Source organism: Lutjanus erythropterus, chromosome 18 (genome assembly GCF_056507025.1).
Source record: "Lutjanus erythropterus isolate fLutEry1 chromosome 18, fLutEry1.hap2, whole genome shotgun sequence".
NCBI lineage: Eukaryota > Metazoa > Chordata > Actinopteri > Lutjaniformes > Lutjanidae > Lutjanus > Lutjanus erythropterus.
This window is the reverse complement of record NC_139334.1, coordinates 34,554,635-34,576,392: the sequence shown is the minus strand read 5'-3', so window position 1 is coordinate 34,576,392 and position 21,758 is coordinate 34,554,635. Positions and strand designations below refer to the sequence as shown.

At 38.1% G+C, this 21,758-nt stretch overlaps 2 protein-coding genes across 2 annotated transcripts in view; both read right to left on the bottom strand.

Moving 5' to 3' along the window:
* Nucleotides 1-1,191: 1,191 nt before the first annotated feature.
* LOC146311387 (mitogen-activated protein kinase kinase kinase 7-like) lies at nucleotides 1,192-16,834 on the bottom strand. Its single transcript, XM_084742169.1, has 14 exons — nucleotides 16,612-16,834; nucleotides 12,851-12,961; nucleotides 10,775-10,840; nucleotides 8,628-8,673; nucleotides 8,260-8,398; nucleotides 7,815-7,939; nucleotides 7,319-7,447; nucleotides 6,772-6,902; nucleotides 5,328-5,388; nucleotides 5,082-5,212; nucleotides 4,849-4,987; nucleotides 3,993-4,054; nucleotides 3,254-3,369; nucleotides 1,192-1,584 (listed from the first exon to the last, which is right to left on the bottom strand). Exons 1-14 carry the CDS (start codon nucleotides 16,675-16,677, stop codon nucleotides 1,413-1,415), a joined length of 1,494 nt encoding a protein of 497 aa, XP_084598295.1. The 5' UTR covers nucleotides 16,678-16,834; the 3' UTR covers nucleotides 1,192-1,412.
* Nucleotides 16,835-20,104: 3,270 nt separating this feature from the next.
* The window catches only part of daam1a (dishevelled associated activator of morphogenesis 1a), a 30,237-nt gene continuing 28,583 nt past the window's right edge, over nucleotides 20,105-21,758 (bottom strand). Inside the window, exon 26 of the mRNA XM_084742364.1 lies at nucleotides 20,105-21,299. Within this exon, the coding sequence (XP_084598490.1) occupies nucleotides 21,105-21,299 (195 nt within the window). The 3' untranslated portion in view covers nucleotides 20,105-21,104. The remainder of the gene's footprint in view (nucleotides 21,300-21,758) is intronic.

Here is a 21,758-nt window from a genome sequence, read left to right as displayed (position 1 = left end):
TTGGTAGTTTAACTTTATTCTTAAAGTGACAGTTCACCCAAAAATGAAAATTCACTCAATATCTACTCACTCCTGTGCTGATGTGAGGACGGGTGAAGATCTCCAGTTCACAAAACACTCCTGGAGCTTCAGTGGAAAACAGTGTTGCAGCCAAATCCAGTACAACTGAAGTGAATGGTGACCAGTTTTAAAATGTAAAAAAAGAACACAAAAAAATTTTAATGTTGCAGCTTACAGACACTTGGATTACAACACACAAGCAGTATGGAGACATTTTGTAGGTTTTGTGTGTCCTTTTTTAATATATTAAAAATTGTACTGGATTTGGCTGCAGCACTTTTTTCCGCTGAAGCTCCAGGAGTGTTTTGTGAACTGGAGATCTTCACCCATCCTCACATCAGCACAGGGGAGAGTAGATATTGAGTGAAATTTCATTTTTGGGTGAACTGTCGCTTTAAGGGCATAACACGCAAAAAAAATCATTTAAAATTACAGTTTAGACTCATACGAGCATAATCCCTTTCAGTCATTGGTTACGACCCACAGGAAATGTGTGGTCTACAGCGGTCAGTCCCAAAGACTGGGTCGGGACCCACAGGTGGGTCAGAGGAGATTTTATTTGGGTACCAAACTAAAAAGAATGAAAAAATCATCAAAATTTCAAATTTATATTTGAAATAAATAATGATGAGAGGAAACAAAAAGAACCTGTTAATTCTGTCTAAATGTACTTATTTAATCTCATTCCTCCCAGAATTTATTGATAAGGTCTGTTGTGAACTGGGTTGTGATGGTTTGTCTGTCACCTGCCTGTATTTCCTTTATGCTTCTCTTTATTGTGTGTTTCTCAGGTTGTTTCACCGACACAAAACCTTGGTATTTGACATCCTAGGATGTTCTGATGCGCTCATGAACAGTTTGTTCAAATCCTACTGATTCTACCTTGAAAATACAAAATAACAAAAATTCTTCCTCCTCTCATTTTTTTCTCTCATGCCGGCACTAATATTCCACATTAGCTAGATTAATCCGGGGAGGTCCTGCCTATGTTTTTCAGGTCAGACTCAGAGACAAATGTAATGAAAGCTTTAAGAGGCTCACACAGTTTCTTTTTCTTGGACTTGGCCTTTTCAAATCTCTACAAGAGAGGTGAGAATGCCCACAGTTATGGGAGTAAGACTTAAATACCAGAATTTCCCTTTAACACCAGCTCTCATTTGTCCCTCAGACACCCACTCTGAGGCTTTTCCACAAATATGTCCAGTACATGGATACATTGTTTTGTGGGGAGTTAAATCTGTTATTTTTCTCAGGATACTGGGCTTCCCTACTTTAAAGTCTTGTCCTCTTGTCCTTCAGAGGACGAGGCAGCCCACCCCAGAGTAAAACCACTGAGCAGAAAGTGGACTGTCCTAGCTGTGGTGCTGGGTCTGACTCTTGATCAGGCTCAGTTTGCTCTTCAGGCCCTGGCAGTGGCTGGACAGGCTGCCATGGTCCTCCAGCAGCTTGCTGTGCTCCTGGATGAGTCTGGACGAGGTCTGCTGCTCCCTCTGGTCCTGCTCCAGCTCTGACACAAGCTCCTGTCTGCAAAGAGGGGACAGTTACTGTCAGTGCATCATGTCTTTAAAGAGACAGGAACGGGTCATTAGACATCAGACATGCACCTCTCTGTGTTCATCTGAAGACACTTTAACATGTTGGTATTGTGTCTGAATTAGGGATGGGAAACATGGCTAATAAATAATCTCTCTATATTTCTTATTTTTAAGTACTGGGCAGATGGATACACTGTTGTTTACCAACAATTCCAGCACTTAACCCCTCTAAAATCATAAATAATCATTTAACAGGACAGAGCCAGGCTAGCTGTGTCACCCTGCTTCAAGTCTTACATTAATGAGACTCCAGACTTAAACATACAGACATGAGTTATCCATTTTCTCATCTCCACCACAGAAAGAAGACGACTGTAAGCCTCTTTCCCAAAATGTTGAACTGTTCCTTTAAATGCAGAAGTAGACTGACAGGGGAGCCAGCGGCAGCAGACGTCCTTGAAAACGTCTCATGTATTTGAGAGTCTTTTATTCCTGATGATGAAAGCTGCACTGGGTCATATTTCTGAGTAGAAATCCACCAGATGACAGTTACTGTGTTTTAGAAGATGTTTATGTTTTCAGTATGTCTGTGAACTCTGAGGTCCTGTTCACACCTGACGTTCTGCTCAGTTTGTCTGCTTCAGGTAAAAGACATGCTGCATTGTTGCTTTCTTAGTTTTGCTCTGTTTGCCATTCATAGTGACTTATTAGACAGAAATCAAAAGGTGCAAACAGGTAGAAACAGAATGAAAAACAGACATCCGGTGCTGTGATGTTATAGTGAGGAGTCACTGTGGGCTCACTTTCACTCACCTTTTAACAAGGAACTGATCAGACACACACACTTCAGTTTGAACTGTTCACTTTCTGACTGATGAGCAAGAATCCCTGTATTGTACAGTCAAATTTGGGCACTTATCAAGCATTTTGAAGGATCATTTTCAGGCTCTGCCTGCACCTTACAGCTGTATAGTGACTGCTGAAGAGCAGTCAGGAAAGGTGGTAGAGAAAGAGAGGATGACCTGCAGCAAAGTGCCACTGACGGGAGTCGATCCGGTGGTCGCTGCAGAGGACTGACAGCCTCAGTACATGGGACACGTGCTCTACCAACTGAGTTATGGGAGCGTGCCCATATTTTTGTATTTTCAGGCCAACGCTCGCTGAAACAGCAACCTCTTGTTATGTGATCTGTTGTCACTCACAGTTCCATCAGAGGGCATGCATTAAAAAAATAGTGACGGATCACACTAAGCGTAGCCACATGAGCAGTGACAAGCAATTCTCGAGCTGAGTCATATTCAGTTTGTGCAAAAGTCAAGAGCAACTAGGCTCTCTGATTTTCTTTATCTACAAAACAAACTATTCAGTCAGACAGTGACTTATTATGAAATTGCAAGCAGTTTAAGGCACTTAATCTAAAATACAAGCACTTTTCAAACCTTGAAAGCAACACATTAAATTTCAAGGCTTTTCCAGGCTTTGCAGCACTCATACAAACCCTAAATTATTGGAGCTGTAGAAACCCTGCTTGACATTCAACAGACTGATTTAATAGTAGTGAAGCTTTTGAATTCAAGCTGGAATCATATTTCTAACAATACAAAATCTCTAAAGAGATCTAAGAAAATAAATATCACACAGTATGTAAATTGACTTACTTCCTGCGAACAAGGTGAGCGATCTCTGACTGGACTTTGAGGTACTCCTGAGCCATCCTGATGTGCTGCTCAAACACGGCCATGGACTCTTTGGAGTTCGGACACGGAGCCAGAGGCTGAAAACACACACACACACGTATGCGCATGCATGTACACACATACAGTTCAGTGATGAATACTATGTTAAAGAACAGGCTCTACACATTCATCAGTTAGGACAACATTAAAAACTGGATCTTGGTTGTATGCATATTCCCCCTTTTAGTCTTTCCTTTTGTCTATATTGCTGATATTTTTTTGTTTCCTTCTTTAGATCATTCCTATTTACATTTCATGTTGCTTACATTCACATTTTTTATATTTCCTCTTGTTTATATTGCTCCTACATTATATATTTCCCCTGTTTCTATTCCTTGTTTGCTTATCCATTATTTTATTGATGCTCTTTGTTTTGCTGTCCACTGCTGCTGTAACAATTTCCCTGTTGTGAGAATATTCAAGAACTATCTTATCTTATTGTATCTTATCATGTTCTAAAGCAGACCATGAGAAAGTGACTGCCCCATGTTCCATTTTATTTGAATGTATAAAAAAATAAATAAATAACTGAACACAAACAATAGACAAAGAACTATGAGGCATAATAACTGTTTTCTTATTAGCATTAACAACAGTAATAATATGATGTCAAGGAGGGGTTTTCCTGAAGGTAACCAAATTAAATGGATTTTCAGCTCACCTGTAACTGGTGATCCAGTTTCAGGTAGGCCATGGGAATGGAGCTGTCGAAGCCATTGGTAGCTTAAGACGCACACACAGAGAGAGACACACACACACATATGTTGTTGTAAGTGTCAAAGAGCTACTATCACACACAGCTGCACAGATACAAACACTGTTAGACTGTACTGTAATGCCCCTTAGTGGTGCAGTGAGGACAGTGCAACATGACTGAATGCTGTGATTGTGTACGTAGTCATCAGACTCCTGATGAAATCAATCTGCTGAAGTAGGACTCAAAAACAAAATGAAAAGAAAAATATATATATATTTTCTAGAGCTTTCACATAAGGTGCCCTCTACACTATCGTCAGATTTTCTCTTAACTTTCCATAACCATCAATGTGACATTCACGCTCACTTCAGGCTGTGACTGTCCAACTGTGCAGAGGTGAACTATTTCTGTCACTTTTGTTTTTTAGAGAGGGGGTGGTACTAACCTCTCGTTCAGGAAATACAGCTGGTTTATATTCCTGTTTGATAACTGCATGGTGAAATCATGCAAGCAGCAGAGAAGAAACAATGTTACTTTGCTGTAGTGAGTGTAGGACAGGATACCGACAGTAAAATGTCTGATACAACGCTGTGTAATGAAAAACTGCTGTTGTTAAAGGAGGAGTAGATGTTGGCAACTGTTAAATTGAGCAAAATGTTAATGAAGTTTGGCAGGCAGTGAGACAGGCAGACATAGACTGTATAATAAATAGGATTACAGCCTATTTAATATACAGTCTATGGCTCCAACTCACTATTTGGACTTGAACTTTTTGGATTTTGGTCTGACCACGACTTCAGTATCAGCTGTTCCTCCCTACCTGGGGGACTAAACGTCATCCTCAGCTCTGATTGGCTGGTGGTGGCTACAGGACTGGTGGAGTGGGTGGGGCTGTGGGAGCGTCCTGGTTGACTCTCTATACTTGACACTCTGGACAGACCAGTACGCAGCGTGGCTGTCTGGGGGGGGGGAAGAGGTGGAAATGATTAAAGTTAACCAGAACACAGTCCTGACAGTGTGATCCTGTATGACCAGTTGCCATGGTTACAGTACCTTTGATGGTTTGAACTGCAGAGGGAATTTGGCCTCAAAACTCTTCAGGGTTTCTTCTCTGCCCACTGAGTTTCTGTGCTCTGAGTTGTCGTCACTCCTGTTGCTGTTGATGGTGTAGTCAGTGTACGAGCCTGCAGACAGCAAACACTCTCTGTTAAACATGTACAATCAATTCTATATACACGGACCCCACTGTTGACTGTGGCCATTTTCTTGTATCAGTAGAAGCTGCAGACTGGTAGCTACCTGCTCCTGTGGCTGAAGACTGGTGAGGGAGCTTGAGAGGTTCATCAGAGCCTGGGAAGTACTGCAAGATCCAAACACAAAGAGCTAAGTACAGTTTGACCTCATTAAAAAAACCTGATTAGATGGAAAACTGTACACAACTGGTTGGCATTAACAATTCACTATCATATTAAAAGGACAGTTTTGGAAAATAGGCTACTGTTAGATTAGAATATCAGTTTGACTCTCATGTCTGTCCATACAGAGCTGAACTACATCCAGCTGTAGCTGCAGTACAAACATGGATGAAGCTGAAGGAAGCTGAACTTCCAAATATGGTTTGTGAGCTGGTTGGTTACAGAAGACAACACACCCAAAACATGAGGACATTTTATCTCACATTTTATCACAAAGCTCAGGTAAGGCTGCCAAATTTTGACAAAATATGGGTAACTAGAAGAGGTCACTCAATATAGTGCAGACAAAACAAGGTGAAGCACCTACTGCAATGCTACCTCAACTGTCAGATGCAACCAGGTCAAATTTGCAAAGTTCTGAATCAAGTGTTTTTATATAAGAGAATATCAGTTTTCTTTAAGATGCGTAGAATAGTGTAATGTTTATGGTAACCAAGTGTCCTGGTTTCATCTACCTGTATAAACCTAATAAGGAAATCATAAACAGAACAATGAGTCCAAACTTCTCCATTTAAATCTTGATACTTATTTAGAACATTTTGTTATTTCTGAGAACATTTTACTCCTTATTTAGACTAGACCTTATTTTGAATATTTTAGTTATTTAGAACATTTTGTTATTAATTTGCATGTATTACTGATTTGGGTGTTTCAGGCAGTGTAAATATTGTTTATTTTGACACAAGTGTGGTAAACCAGTGTGACTGCATTTAATCAACATTTGCCTTTGAGTTATTAGATAACAATCTAGAAAGATTCAGGGTTATCATTGATAACAAGCAATGCTGATAAAGGGTTAAGATGAATGCTATTCTTGAACTTGTTGTTGTTCATGAATTCACGAAGCTTTAGTCAGGTTGCACATTGAGTACATTATGCTCCACATTTACATTTTAAAACAATATGCAATAAAAAATGTAGAGTTAACATAATCCATCAAAAGGAATTGAGTGATAATTTTTTTTCCTTCAGTACAATAAGTATATAAATTTTAGCTTCACCTCAGGCAGGACCAGAGTTACAATCAATTTGACTGAAAGAGTGGTTCTTCCTGAAGGTTCCTCTTTACTGCTGAAGTGGGAACATCATGATTGGCAGTGCATGTCATCACATTTTGATGTGACGTGCACTTATTATGTGTGTATTATGTGTGTGCTCTGTGAATTACTAGCTTTTTTTTTAGTCAAAAGATCTGCACAGATATATTTTGTTTGTGTTTTCTGTACACAAACAGATACAGGGAGTTACAGTTAGGGACTGGACTCTACCTTCATGAGACTGCTCATAGTGTTCTTGACCTCCTCCATGGACGGTCTCAGGCTGGGTTCTTTATCCCAGCAGCGGGTCATCAGAGTCTCTATGGGCTCTGGGAGGTCTTTGATCAGAGGAGGCCGAGTACCTGCAGCACAGGAAACACCGTCAGTGTAAATGTGACACTAGTTCATATCATCACTGCAGGGGAGGAATATCATCACATCACAGTTAAATATGAAGACATCGTGGATTCTGCTAGTACATCTGATACTTCTGAAAATCAACAGTCAGCTTGCAGCTCGGTGAGGCATTCAGCAGATTTCAGATCGTTCTTTGTATTGACTGGACACTGGTTGACTCCCATTAAACGCCCCCAAACAAAAATAAGTGAGCTGCTGTCAGTTTAGAAGCTCCTGCAGCTGAGGTGTGGTGAAGAATCGGGATGCAGCACCAGTGTCAATGCATTGTCTTTCTAAAAGATAAAAATAAAAAAAAACAAACAAAAGAAGCACATCACAAAAGCAGTTGGTTGAGCTGTAGTTGCTGCAGTATTTTCCTCACCTCTGTGGACGGCCCACATTATACAAAACGCTGAGCCTCCAATCTCATCGAAAGGTTTCTTGCGTGTGATGACCTCCCACAGGATGATGCCCCAACTGAACACGTCACACTTCTCACTGTAGTTACTGCCTGAGGAACACACGCCAAAGTGACATTCATTGTTTATTGTGTTCAGGACTCACAACCAGCAAAATGCAGATAAACATGAAACTCAACTGGTAAGTCAATTGAGCTATAAACTAACCAGAAATTTTAAGTTATTTTAACACTGCAATTACAAAGTTTAGACAGTTAAGTGAAAGACTAAAGTGAAGTGAATTAATCTAGCTGTGATGTTAGATATTGATAATTAAAAACACATGAAAAAAAAAACATGACAAAATTATAAATCTAGATACTGATTGTGGCAGAGAAATATTTGGCAGACATTCAGCACAGATTCAACCAGTTTAGCCGGCTCCAGAATGACAAGTGAAAGCAGTGTGTTTTGGCTGACCTTCAAACACCTCTGGTGCCATCCAGGCTGCGCTGCCTTTGTTGTTGGTCATGTAGGTCTGAATATCGCAGGCTGTCCCAAAGTCACATATCTTCAGCACAGTGCCACGAGCCACGAGGAGCAGACTGACACAGGACAGAGAACAGGAATTATGAACTTAAAAAAATAGATGTCCAGTTATACATCAGCAAAATGTATGGAGATGTAGGAGTTTGAATAGAATACATTTGCAGGTATTGGCTCATACACTGAAGGTGGGTGGGTGAAAAGAAATGCTGACCTGATGATGGCATTAGATTTGTATGAGTTCTATTCTGCCACTGAACAAACTACTGGAAATTTTAAAAGATCAATCTCTTGTCTATTAAACCTTTTAACGGTCCAACCTCCATGTGATTACAGTTTTATTAAATGTAGATGTCAACACAGAGTTCACGACTCTTACTTTGGTGGTTTGAGGTCCCGGTGAATTAAGGCCTTTGGCTTCATAGCGTGCAGATAGGCAACCCCCTGGGCACACTGCAGACACCAGCTCATGGCGTGGGCTGCTGTGTACTCGGGCTGTGGGTCTGCACTGTGTAACACTTTGATAAGTGACAAGCAGAGGGAGAAGCAAAGAATGACATCACACTGCATGATCACATACATGTTGTTTTCCTACAAAACATGCACAACACTAAAACTCCCAGGCCTCTGGTAAAGGACCAAAGCCTGAGAATAATTACTAGAATTTTAGTTTTATTTATGTTGTTGATCTTGATACTCAGTCAAAGTTAATCAAGTAGAATTAACTAATGACATAATAGGACTTACAGTTATATAAAGAGCCACACTCTGCGTACTCCATGACCAGACAGACCTGAGAACACAAATCATTTTATCTTAGCAATGAAAGCATGACAGTGAGGCAGGTGTTTATGTAACTTCCTCTAACTCTAACTACTTCTCACACACTTTCAAATACCTGACAAGATCTTCATACTAAAAATAAGGTGATAGGTACAGGGTTTTCAACACACAACATGACTAAAGCAAACCAACTGGTGTTGGTGTGCTTTACACACAACCACGAATATTCAGGTCTTATACACCTACTGCGTCTTTACACTGTGTCAACTTAGATTCAGCTCAGCAAGTAGGACATTACACACAACTTTAAAAAAATAGCTTAATTTAAGCCTTGTGCCCTCCTCAACTTTACTACCCTCTGGACACCTTCGTGGCAAAAATGTACACGTACAAAAAACTGCTATTAAATCATCGTACCATCAATATTTTTTTCTGCTTTTGTTTCATAAATCTCTTAAACAATTTCAAACTACCAAACACTCAATCATTTTCAGGATTTGAACCCTTTAAATACCAGTTTAAGTATTTGACGTATTATTTATTGTAAAAAAACACAAAAAAAAAAATATTTTCCATATAATAAATAGTAGGGGGTGGGGCTTTGGTGGTGATTAGAGTCTTGGATGTGTCAAAGATTAGCAACAAAATTGATTTGATTGCATTAGTCCCTTTAATGTAGTAGTAGATACTCCCGCTGGACACCATGGCCAAAAATGCCCCATTGGCTTCCATTAAAACTACATTTTTTAATCTCACTGCCATTACAGTATAAAACCATGCACTCTGTAATGTCAGCATTTCATTTTGAAGAAAAGTAGTGATATTTGACATTTTTACTGTATTCCACCAGATTCAACCGCGATCCCATTGTAGGCCGATGCATGAAATTCTTCTATTTTTGCCAGTTATAAATATCAATATAGTTATGGAGCCATATGACTACCAGGAGGCCAGTGTATCATGATTTGCAAAATAGCCTTAAAAACAAAGATGGGAAGTTACTAAGTACAATTACTACTACTACTACTACTAATACTAATACTAATACTACTTTTCAGGTATCTTTGCTTTTTTTACTTGACACTTCCTTCATTTTAACACAAACATCTGTACTTTCTACAGCTTACATTTTCAAAACAGGTTTGTTACTTTACTTTTAATGAATTTGGCAGGAATTGTTGATGGTTTTTATTTTGCATCAATGTGTGCTGCATTCCCAATATCCAGGCCGATTGCAACCTATCCCTCAGTGCGTATCAAGTACAACCGATGGAACAAGATGAAAATGACATAAAAGATCCAACAAGACAGAAAAAATGTAACAGCACAAACATAATGTGAAAGACATAATGGTAAAAACCATGTAAAAGACATAACAAGGTGAAAAACATGAAGAAAAAAAGAGGTGACAAGACAGAAACAACACAAAAAATGTAAGTAGCACCCGCCACATACAGCAGCTGCTGCTGCCATGGTAGTGGAGTTACAGACCACTGTCTGCCCTCGCAGAAACCACTGACACTACCATTGCCACTGCTGCAGCCAGCTCGACCAGAAGGAGAGGTGTGTGCTGGTTGTGCACAGGCTTATAAAAGAAGTCCTCTACCACCTGCACCAAGTGTAACAGGTGTGTTTGTAGAGAGCACCAGGTCACATGCTGCAGGACCTGCTGGTCTGCTGCTGGAAATGAACTAAACACACACACTCTCTCTCAATCCATTTATCTGTTACTCTCAAACACACACACACACACACACACATCACATGTTAAAAGCCTGGATATTTCTGTTACAAATTTGTTCATATTTCATATGTTCTGTTGTGTTCTCTTTTGTTGTTGAAGTTTTCAAAGTTGCTGCAGTTTGCACAATAAATGTTCACATTGGTGAATCAGATGTTGATTTAAAAATTATTTCACTCTCTCACACACACACACACACACACACACACACACACACACACACACACACACACACACACACACACACACACACACACACCTCTCTCGGGGCCCCCTTGGTGATGGTGGTTTGTCTTTTACCACACTTATCATGGGAGAAAGCCACTGATATGTTGCTGTTAGTGCCACAGTTTTGGGTCAGTATACTTACTGGATTATCACAGGAGCCGTACAGCTTAACAATGTTGGCGTGATTCACCCGGGAGAGCTGACGGAGCTGAGCACAAAAAAAAAAACATGTTACCATCCATATATCCATCACTCTCTCTGTCTCTCTTCCTTACATTGGAGTATGTTACATATATATGTCTGCAAATACTAAATAAGCATTACATTATAGTTTTCACATTTGTACTGATCTTTGAAACTTGTGTCTGCATTTCACAGAGGCCCTGAGAGTCAAGTGGAAAAAAAAAAGATAAATTTTCTAAGTCTAAGACAAAAGAATTGCGAAGTACAGTCTGAGTACAGCTAATGCAGACAGAAAATTAGTGGCAGTTAAAACACAGTTCCATAAAATACAGTTTTATAGTTAAGATTATCCTGGCAAAATCTTTTTTCACCTGTTCTTAAGTCAGAAACACAGGAGAGAAAACTATTTGGGTCAGACAAAAAAAAGAAAAAAAAAGAACAATCTCTGGAACTTTTTTTCTCACTCTGCCTCTCAGGGCTGCCGTAGAATTCTGAGCGGCATGTAAAGCATTCAGAAATAAAGCAACAATACACAAGAAAGTATCCAATACGATCTCATAACACGTATTGAAAAATAATAAACATACAAAATAATGAGTGATTAAATTGCAACACAAATAACAGAAATGTCATGTTCTGGTTAATCGAGCAAATACTTAGCAAATCAAGTTACATCATCATATTAATGATAAACTATCTGAACACACCAAGATACAAGCTGGTCAAAATGTCTGAAATTACATCATCTCACAGTATATGTATTTCAGCACATGGGGATGTTAAACCAGCCACTGCAGATCAGCTAACTCTCTCATCTGTAAGGTCAGAGGTTCCCACGGTGCATGAATGCACCGCAACACCACAAGTGTCAGCTGCACAATCAGAGCAGCCTGCACAGTCAGAGCAGCCTGCACCAAAAGAGGAATCACTATGCAGCGCTATGAAATATGCACTTGCACAGATTTACAGTTCAAAAATGTGTCAGTGAACTTCTGGTCAGATTCATAATCTCGTTTAACTATCCTTTGATCAGACAGATCAGGGTAGACCAAAGTTAAATGTAAATTTAACCAGTTTAACGTTTTAAAAACAGTTATAGTATAGCTGCTTGAGTTTAGGGCTGCAACTAATGATTACTTTCACAGTAGATTAACTGGTCGATTATTTCTTGATTTATTGATTAGTAGTTGAACAATGTTTCCCAAAACCTAAGACAACGTCCTCAAATGTTTTGTTTTGTCCACAACTCAAAGAAATTCACTTTACTGTCAGAGAGGAGGAAAGAAATATTCACATTTAATGTATCTGGAATTTGTACCATTTTTCTTTTAAAATTCGTCTTAATTATGGAGAAAATACATTTTCATATTCCTCAAACTAAAAATAAAGCACTGCGTTGTTATTGGTAATTAATGTCAGATACAACAACAAAATTAATATTGAAAAATTTAAAAACAAAAAGGCAGCCAGCCCTATTACAAACAATCTTCATCTAATTATTACATTTGTTCGAATTTAACATTAACAATAGATACTAGGGATGATAACGATTAATCGATGATCAATTAATCGGTTGTTAAGAATTTGATTGATCACAGAAAACTGAATCAATCTACTACGAAATAAATATCTGAAGAGTAGTTTTATGTTCAATATGTGGCCTTCCTCTCTTTATGTTTCATGGGCTTTGTAATGGTGCTCTGAGTGAGGAGGAAAAAAATATTTGGTTTGGTATATGCAGAATTAATTATTAGAACTAATCATTAATGCTACAAATAATCGATAAAGGTAAAATGCTTTCAATTTGCAATACTAATGGCTACATTAGAAACCCAGCAGGCTGCGAGAACATTTCCACCTGTCAAAGATAAATGCTCCGACTGATGACAGTGCTTCTCAAGAAGTTCAGACAGCCTGACTCTCTAAAATAGAAGTGACAGAATATTGTTATAATCACGGCGTCCCTGAGGAACACGAGGAAGACTGGCTGCAGGTTTCATGGTGCACACAGAACAACAGAAGGTGATCACAGTACCTCAACAAGGAAAGCGTTCCTCTCATTCTCACTCTCAATGGTCTTGATCGCTACGTCCTTTCCTTTCCATATGGCCTTGAAGACAACGCCAAATGTCCCTCTGCCAACAGCCTGGAGAAACACATGACAACATAATATTCCACGGTGTGAGGAACCAATTACATTTAGTCTTGTTACTGTAACAAAGTTATACCTCTCTGTGCTATTCTATCCTCTCTGTACAAGTATTTTTAAAAATCTGTAATTTTATTTTTAGCTAAATATTTTTATTAGAATTTGTAGTTTGCTACATTTCAAGCTGAAGAGTATAACCCAAAGTCACATGAGAAAGTCCTGATACAATGTGTGAGAATGAACCAGAAGAAAAGGAGGGAAAAAAGTTGCTGGTGTGTTTGAGGCTGTAGGAGAGCAGAGCTCCCTGTCAGAGAGGAGACACTCCATAAAAACATTTTTACCTTTACTGGCTGAGTGTCAGGGAGCGTGCGATAGCTTTTTGTGAGCAGTACAATAAATGCTTTATTGTGCGTTTTGTGGCTGTAGCTGCTGTGGAGTTTATACTGACTAAACACTCAGAGCCGTCTGTCTGTGACGCTTTATTCTGCTGTTAAATAGGCAGTATTTTACTTTATGTAGCCTAATAATACTGGCTGTAGGGCGGTAACTGAATGTCAGCGTGTTTACATTCAGTAACTATTTTTATGAGCTTAATTGCAACTGTCGTCATAATTTATGACAACATCATCCTAAAAAAATCTCAAACAAAATCCTCAATTTGTAAAAACTGATTTATTACATTAAATTAGGTAGTGTGTGTGTAGGCACAGGTTAAAATCAATTAGTTATCTTATCTAGCAGTCAGGCAGCAGGTGAGAACAATAATATAATAAATAAATACAATACAATAACATGTTTTTTTCCTGGAGAAATAAGAAATAAAAATGATTGCGCAATATGTTTAACATTTATATTTGCCAATAGAGTAAGCTCAAACCTAATCAGTCGCCATGATTTCATTGTGAAAGTCTACAACACAACTTTTGACCCCACATCCTGTCAAACACTGAATTCTGCCTCCTCGTCTCCTCTCTCCTCCGTCGACCTGGAAGTCGTTTCTCCTCCACCATGGTGAAGGATCTTCCAATTGCTCAAATGCACCTGGAGGAGACGAGGAGAGAGGAGACTTCTGGAGGAGCACAGAGCGAGGATACACCGATGTGCCCTACGATTGGACAGTTTCTGCGACTTTCATCCTGCATCATCAGGACAAAATCAAATTCTGACTGAGAGAAATTTCTGCAGAATTTAAATGATTCTGATTGAATATGTACAGTATGTCCTTTAGTTTCACAAAGAGCTCATGAAGAAACAACTGATTATAAGCATTATTAGTATTATCAGACTACAAATCGCTGCATGTTCCGAAAAATGACACAAATGGGTAAAAACAGGATTAAAAGGCGCCTGGTAATGATTCAGAGTTTACTACTGTGGGATCACTGTCACACACTTTTTTATGGACTGATCAGAGAAAATACATGTGGTGGCATGTTTACTTTACAGTGACCTGTACAGGGATCTATAGATAAGAAAATAAAACAGTTACATGATGAGATGTGATACAATGCACAGTCATATGTTAATTTCACTGCAGAGAGTTGTGGCATCATGCAAAGCAGCAGATTATCTTTTTTTTTTTTATTTCACAATAAAATCAACACACACATTCTTACACAGTTGCGTGTGTTTTATTGTGCAGATAACAATAATGCAAGCAAATAAATAGCCTTAGTAAACAAACTGATCTGTAGCCAATATAAATTAGCAGTTGATTAAAATCAACTTAAGAAAGAATAATACTGATAATTAGCTATTTTAAACAGTTTACAGACCTAAATGAAGAGTGTTTGTGTGGACATTCACAGCAGTCAGTTTGACAGCTGATACAGCTGTGCAGCTGTTGCTTCAGACTGACACTAAAAGGAACTGAGGACTTTTCATTTCTCAACTTCATCTCCTCCGTCTTCGCGTCTCTTCCTCGCATCTCTCCCTCATATCTTAGCTCGGTGGAGATATGATGCAAGGAGAGGAAGCAAGTGAAGGAGATGAATTTACCGAATGAAAAGCACCCACTGTTTGATCTGACAGTGATGACTGCTAGCTGAGAGCTAGAATGGATGACATAAAGGCAGAAATATCCAGTAAAGGGCACCAAATTGTGGACAATACATCAGTGATGGCCAAGTTTGACATTTGGGTGCAACAGTACAATATAAACTGAGCTTTATAGTGAAAGAGCAGCTTCAGTCTTCATAACTGAAGGGTCTATATTGCACGAAATGGAACTTTCAAGTGTCAATTAAAGGAACTATGTCCCGTCGTACTAATCTTGCACCTGTCTGTTAAGAATAACTATGTGCCAATGGTCATATATCACTCATTCTTGAGAGCTGGGACAAAACTGTATTTTGAGAGGTTTTGATTTTTACTCTTCAATTATTCTGGAAAATATCTTGTAAAAGATCAAATTCTTGGCTAATAAACATTGTATTGGGCCAACCTCCTACCGATTACAGTTTTTATAAAATTATTAAGCAGCCATTTTATTTTTTAAACTGTCTCAGAGTTCTCTTAATGTTAATTAAAACACACATTTTTAAACCATAATTCTTATTTAGCTTTGATTTAGAAGAACTACAAAGTTGACATGTTATGGTTGAGACACATCTGATAGAAATATTATTTAAAGAATGTCTAAAACTATAAAGTTTATCAGTGTTTGAGCAGTATTCCCACCTTTTTTAAACCAGGAAGTGAGACTGGGGTTTTTAAGGCATAGATAACTCATTTTATGTTTTTGTAAAAATCTGACAGTGTTGTTATGATTTCTGATTTCTTCTGGGACAAGGCTGTTAAAAAGTTAAAGCAAACCAAAACACGTAATAAATAACATATTTAATATAAAGTCTGAAAGAATTGGTGATATATAATAGAGAAACAGTGAAAGAGCAGCTTTAGTGTGCATAATTGCAGGAAATAGCATTTCAGGAGTTAATTGAAGGAAATGTTTCCTGCCATACTCATCTTCCACTGCTCTTTTAACTATAACTATGTGCCTATTGTCATATATTTTCACTGGCCAACTTTTTAACATTAGTTGGGTACATATTTACAAAGGTAGGCCTAACTTTACTCTTACTTGAATACAATATTCTAGCAGTCTTTCCATCCCTGATCCCCTGTCCTCCAGCTGAGGACAAACTGCACAGACATGGGGAAGATCAGGAGGGTTAACAGGGGTCCAGACACTCATTTTCCCCCTGGACGCCCCAAGAAGGTTAATGTGGCTGTAATGAACAGGATACACCAGCACAGAGCTTTAAAATGCTCTCGCTTTAGTTGCATTATCTGTATTTTTATACCCGCAGTACTTTTAGTAGTAATTTAGCAGCTGCTACTTTCATTTCACCTCCAGTCTGCCCTTCTCAACACTGGGGCCTTACACTTAACTAGATTTTACAACAGTAACTGTTGTTTGGTGGTTAGTTCAGACCTCAGAGCAGTAAACTCTCACTGTTCTTCACACCAAGGAACAGTAACTTAACAGCTAACAAGAACACTTAAGTTCTAGACAGCCTGTGTGTGTCTTTCAGCCAGTCCTGCCCATGAACAGAGGAGACGTAGCTGCAGTTAAACTAACACCAGCAGGACATTTTCCCTCAGTGAAGCGCAGCTAACTAACGTTAATGAGCTGCTGGACTTACCGCTTCAACTTGGATGTCTTCATACTGGATGTCCTCGAACAGACAGCCAGCTGGAGTCTCCACCATCGCGGCGGCGGAGCGGGGACACTCCTCGACACGAGCCGACGGCGTCGGGGGTGAACCAGGGGCTGGTCCTGCGGTCGTGGGGGCAAAATGAAACGCAGCGGTGAGTGTTGCCTCCTGTACCAACGGCTCGTTTCATCTGTTGCTGTGAAGCAGGAAGTAGCAGCAGCGGCTCGCGCAGCCTTGTTGTTGCTTAATGAAACAGCTGTGGGCGGGCTGAGCGTCCGTGAACGCCTCACCGCACAGAAAAAAAAGCATCGATGGAGCATTTCATGTTAAACTGCCGTGATTTGATTGATTTACGACTGGGACACATCGCGCACATTTAATCTTCAGCGTGTGACCTGCGGTATACATACGTTTTATAATGAGGTAGCCCTGCTGAGGTGGTCTTGAACGCAGCTTTGTTTTGTTTGTGCATGCAGCAGAGCCTCCACATGGGGGCGACAAACAATATTTCAAATACTAATACAGTGACTGTACAATTAGAGATGGGCAATATTTCAGTTAAATGTATCTAAAATATGTATTTTTATCTGAGTATTTTTATGTGTATTTTGATGGGCATAAAAAATAAGATGTAATTGTAACAAAATTTGAAATAAAATAAAATACCAATAAATAAATAAACTAGTTTGTCACACCGCAAAAACATGTTATTGCCCACCCAATCAAATTTGAATTATTAAAAAAACAAACAAAAAAGCCCCTAAATTTAAAATATGTACTTAATTAGTGTTGAGGTTTTTTATTTGTATTTTTGCAGGGCAGAAAAATGAAAACAATGTTATTTTAACAAAATGTGAAATAAAATACTCATTTATTTATTGTCATTTTATTCTCAAATTTGTATCCACAGATTTTTGTTTGTTTTTTAAAGCTCATGTAAAGCAATAAATGTGTATTCTGAGTTTGTAACACAACAGAAATGTTTGATTACCCACGCAGCCAAGTTTGAACGATTAAAAAAATTAACTAAATCAATAACTAAGTACAGATACTGTGTTGCTGTACTTAAGTAGAGTTTTCAGGTATCTGTGCTTCACTTGAGTATTTATTTTTCTAACAACTTTTGTAACAACACAAAAAATGACATAAAAGACATAAAACAAAAAAAACGTAACAAGACAAACATAAAAGGAGTAACAAGGAGAGAAACTAACAAGATGAAAGAGATGTAACAACAATTAAAACTATGCAAATGACATAGCAAGACAAGAGAAGAAGTCGACCGACAGAACAAGCTTTATATGTTTTAGTTACAGTAAATCAAAGAGCTCAAATCTCCCACAGTGCTGAGAAACCATATCTATGCCCATTTGGAAACATTCCCTCCTCAGACAGAGGCATTGTGATCCCCTGAGGTCTTGGAATAGAAATGTCACTGTTATGTAAATGCTCCCAGATCATGGAACATGTGAGTGAAGTGTCCGTTTCATCCAGAGAAGCATTTCAACATCAGTTTACATTCTCTACACACACAGAGCTGCTGCAGAGAGTCTGACAGACTGATGAGTGGAGTGACACATCTGGCACAGATGTTCAATCACTTTAAGAGTCTTCGAAATTGTCACAGGTAACTTTTCATCACTACTGACCTATTTTCATTCATTAATCTATCCATCTATCGTGCACTTCAGCCTCTTGTGGATGAAATAAGTATTACAACAATAAACAACATGATCCTGACAAAAAAAAACATTTTTTCACTTGTTTTCACATATGAAAAAAGCAATATAGAAAAATGATCCTTTCAAAATGTAAATAAAATATAAATACAATTAAAAAGTAGAATTAAAATAAATAAATAAAAAAAGGGATGGCATCAGTTTTTTGTTTTTTTTAAATCTCACTTGCCTCTCAGGGTTTCCGTATGATGCAATCCATCCCAAAAACAAAAAATGTTTTGATCGAAGTTGTTGTGTGAAAAAGGATTAAATGTCATGGATGCAGAGTTGTGTGACAGCGAGCAGCAATCATTTCACACTTCAAGACAAGGAAACTTTAATATTGATTAAATAGTCAATTTTTGAAACTTCGTATGAATTTTTCTCCAGTGTTTTACAGGGTGAAAAGACTGATTTTCTTTCATAATTGTAATTTAAAATTCCTGATCAAACCACAGTTGTGCAAACCTGGGCAAATAATCTATACAAGGGATATTATAACAACACCTCTTGTAAAACATATTGCATCTGAGAACATCAATGTATTTTGTTACTTTTCTCTTTCTCTCATGGAAAAGCCTTCTTCAATTATTAGAATTGCACAAAAAAAACAGTGTTCTGCCTCAGGTCAGCACATTTACATACATTCATTAAGTTACATAAATTACATCCAGCATATATTAACGTCTGTAATGACAAAACACATTCAGAGGTTTCATTTTAATTGTGTCTGCAGAAACGCTGAGACACTCCAATCGTACTGCAAACAAACAAGCCTCTACAAAACAAACTTCATCCATTTCAAATCCATCAATATAAAGAATCAATACCACTTACAGTCAGTTATATATTATGTTATATTGTGCAAAATATCCTGTACAAGTACATTTTGAACACAAGAAAAGGCAAAACACACTAAGTCAACCAGTCAACATTCTGGACTCAAAAACATGATACCACACACACACACACACACACACACAAACACATATTTTCCTTAAAGGGAAAATTCACATTTTTTATGTGGATGTTCAGTTAGTGTTGATGGTATTTTTGTCACCTAACACTGTATTTTGTCCAACAGAGTTATAGCTATAGGCTCAGGTGGTGATGAAGGGCAACATGGGTCTGGACATCCTAGTAAATGTGCAACATGCAATGCATCCTGGTACATGTAGGCACTGCACGAGCAGGAGAACTCAGCTCTCTTAGTCAACATAACAGCACTGAGGAATATATTGCTTCAACTGAATACATGTAGCATCAATACTGACTGGACATCCACATGAAAAGTGCACAATTTTACCTTTGAAAGTAGACAGTTTTTTTGTTTGCTTGTTTTTTAATACATGAAAACTAGAGTAGTGCAAGTTGAATTCATACAAGAAAACTTTTTGGTACCTTTGTTTCATCAACTGCATTTTGTTTGTGAAATACACTTAATAGCCAACTCCAGTTTCTGTCAGAAAGTGAGATTAGAATATTATCTCATATGTAAAGCATGCATTCTTGAGAATTGGGACAATTTGAGGGGGGTTTCATTTTCATTGCAATTATGTTGGAAAATACATTTTGAAAGATCAAACTCTTGGGTATTACACGTTGAAACAGTAATTCAATTTTTTATTAAATGTTGACATCTTACTGTGTTGATCTTTTTTTTTTTTCATTTCACAGCATAGTGAGCAGTCATTTTATTTTTTAAAGTGTCTCAGAGTTCTCTTAATGTTAATCAAAATACACATTTTTAAACCATAATTTAGCTTTGATTTAGAAGAACTACAGAGTCGACATGTTATGGTTGAGACACATCTGATGGTAATATTATTGAATGAATTTGTCAAAAACTAGAAAGTTTACCAGTGTTTGCACAGTATTCCTGCCTTTTTTAAGCCAGAAAGTGAGACAGGAGTCCTTAGGGTATAGCTGACCCTTTTTATGCCGGATTAAATCAAGTTTTTGTAAAACACTGGGATACAATTTAAAGGGCCAACAATTTCATTACAAAATTTATTTTAAAATAAAGATGATCATAATAGCACATTTTTACACCTATGTTATCAGTAGATATCGTTAGTTTTCGATTTTGAAAACTTTTAAGACATTTTTAATTAGTTTGAAGTTGTGAATTTTTGCCTGGAACAGGTGTTTTTAGGCACAGAGCAAGTTTAGAAATTAAAATAATTAAAGCAAAGCAAAACCTTTCTTAAATTACATATTACTCATATATAAAAATCATTAAAGGATAAACTTCAACCAAAACATGGGAAGTTCAGCGTTGGTATTAATAATTTCTAAAGCATTTCTTTAGTCAGACATAATTTATCCCAGTTCTCAATAATAGGTTAAGAACGACAATTTGTGATTTAGGAATACTTCTGCTGGAACTATTTCTTGGCAAACAACAGCTTACAAGACATAGTCAAGACTGAAACTGGTCATTTTTTATACATAACTCACACAAATGACTAATACATAGACTGCTTACAGGCTATGGAATTCAGAATCACTCTGGCAGGAGTGAAAACAGGGTGAGGGCGTGTCCAGGGTCATGTGGTATGGTGAGTGTGATGTGAGTGATGGTTATTGAGACCTGAGAGGTTGGGGGATGGAAGACCAATGATTTTGGAAGCAGTGTGTGTAACGTGGGACATCTCATTCTTGTTGGAGAATGTTGAACTATTCCTTTAACTGGGTTCATGTGTTTCAGGGTCTTTGCCAGTCTCAGTGAGGTGCTGCTGTCCATCAAGTGTCCCGTCTCTGTCACTCGTTCAGCTTTGTTACTGGTCTCTCCCGGCTGTTGTCGAACAAGTCGTGTCTCCTCTGTTTCCTTCGGTTCATTTTGGACAGGTCCTTGTCAAACACCTCACCGGAGCGCAGAGCTGACACCAGGTCATCAAACTCACCGCCTTCCTCTGCATTAGCTTTCCTCGCCTTCTGCTCCCTTTCTTTCTTCAGCTGGAGGAGGAGAACAGAGTGGGAGAGTGAGAGATCATAACAGGAGAGGATGGATGGGTTCATTTAACATCTTTTCCACATATTCATCCATTAATCAGGTGATCATGCCAGTATGGAAACAGGGAAACTGAATAATGAAAGTTACGTCAGCTCTCAGATGTTAGGGTCAAAATTTGTGTATTTTCTATTGAAGCTCACTGCTGCCAATGTGATGGAAAAAAGATCCTGTAAGTCATTATGATGAGAAACTTTCTTGAAATGATGAATTAGTATTGTTAAATAATTGCAAAGTAATTACTTGGTGTTGCAAAATAATGATTTAATATTGAAAAATAATTGCAAATAATTAATCATAAAAAAGGCTTAATAATGACTTAGTATCACAAAAGAATGACTTAGTGTCATAAAAATGACTTATTAACTACTTAATATTGTAAAATAATGGCAACAGTATAACTT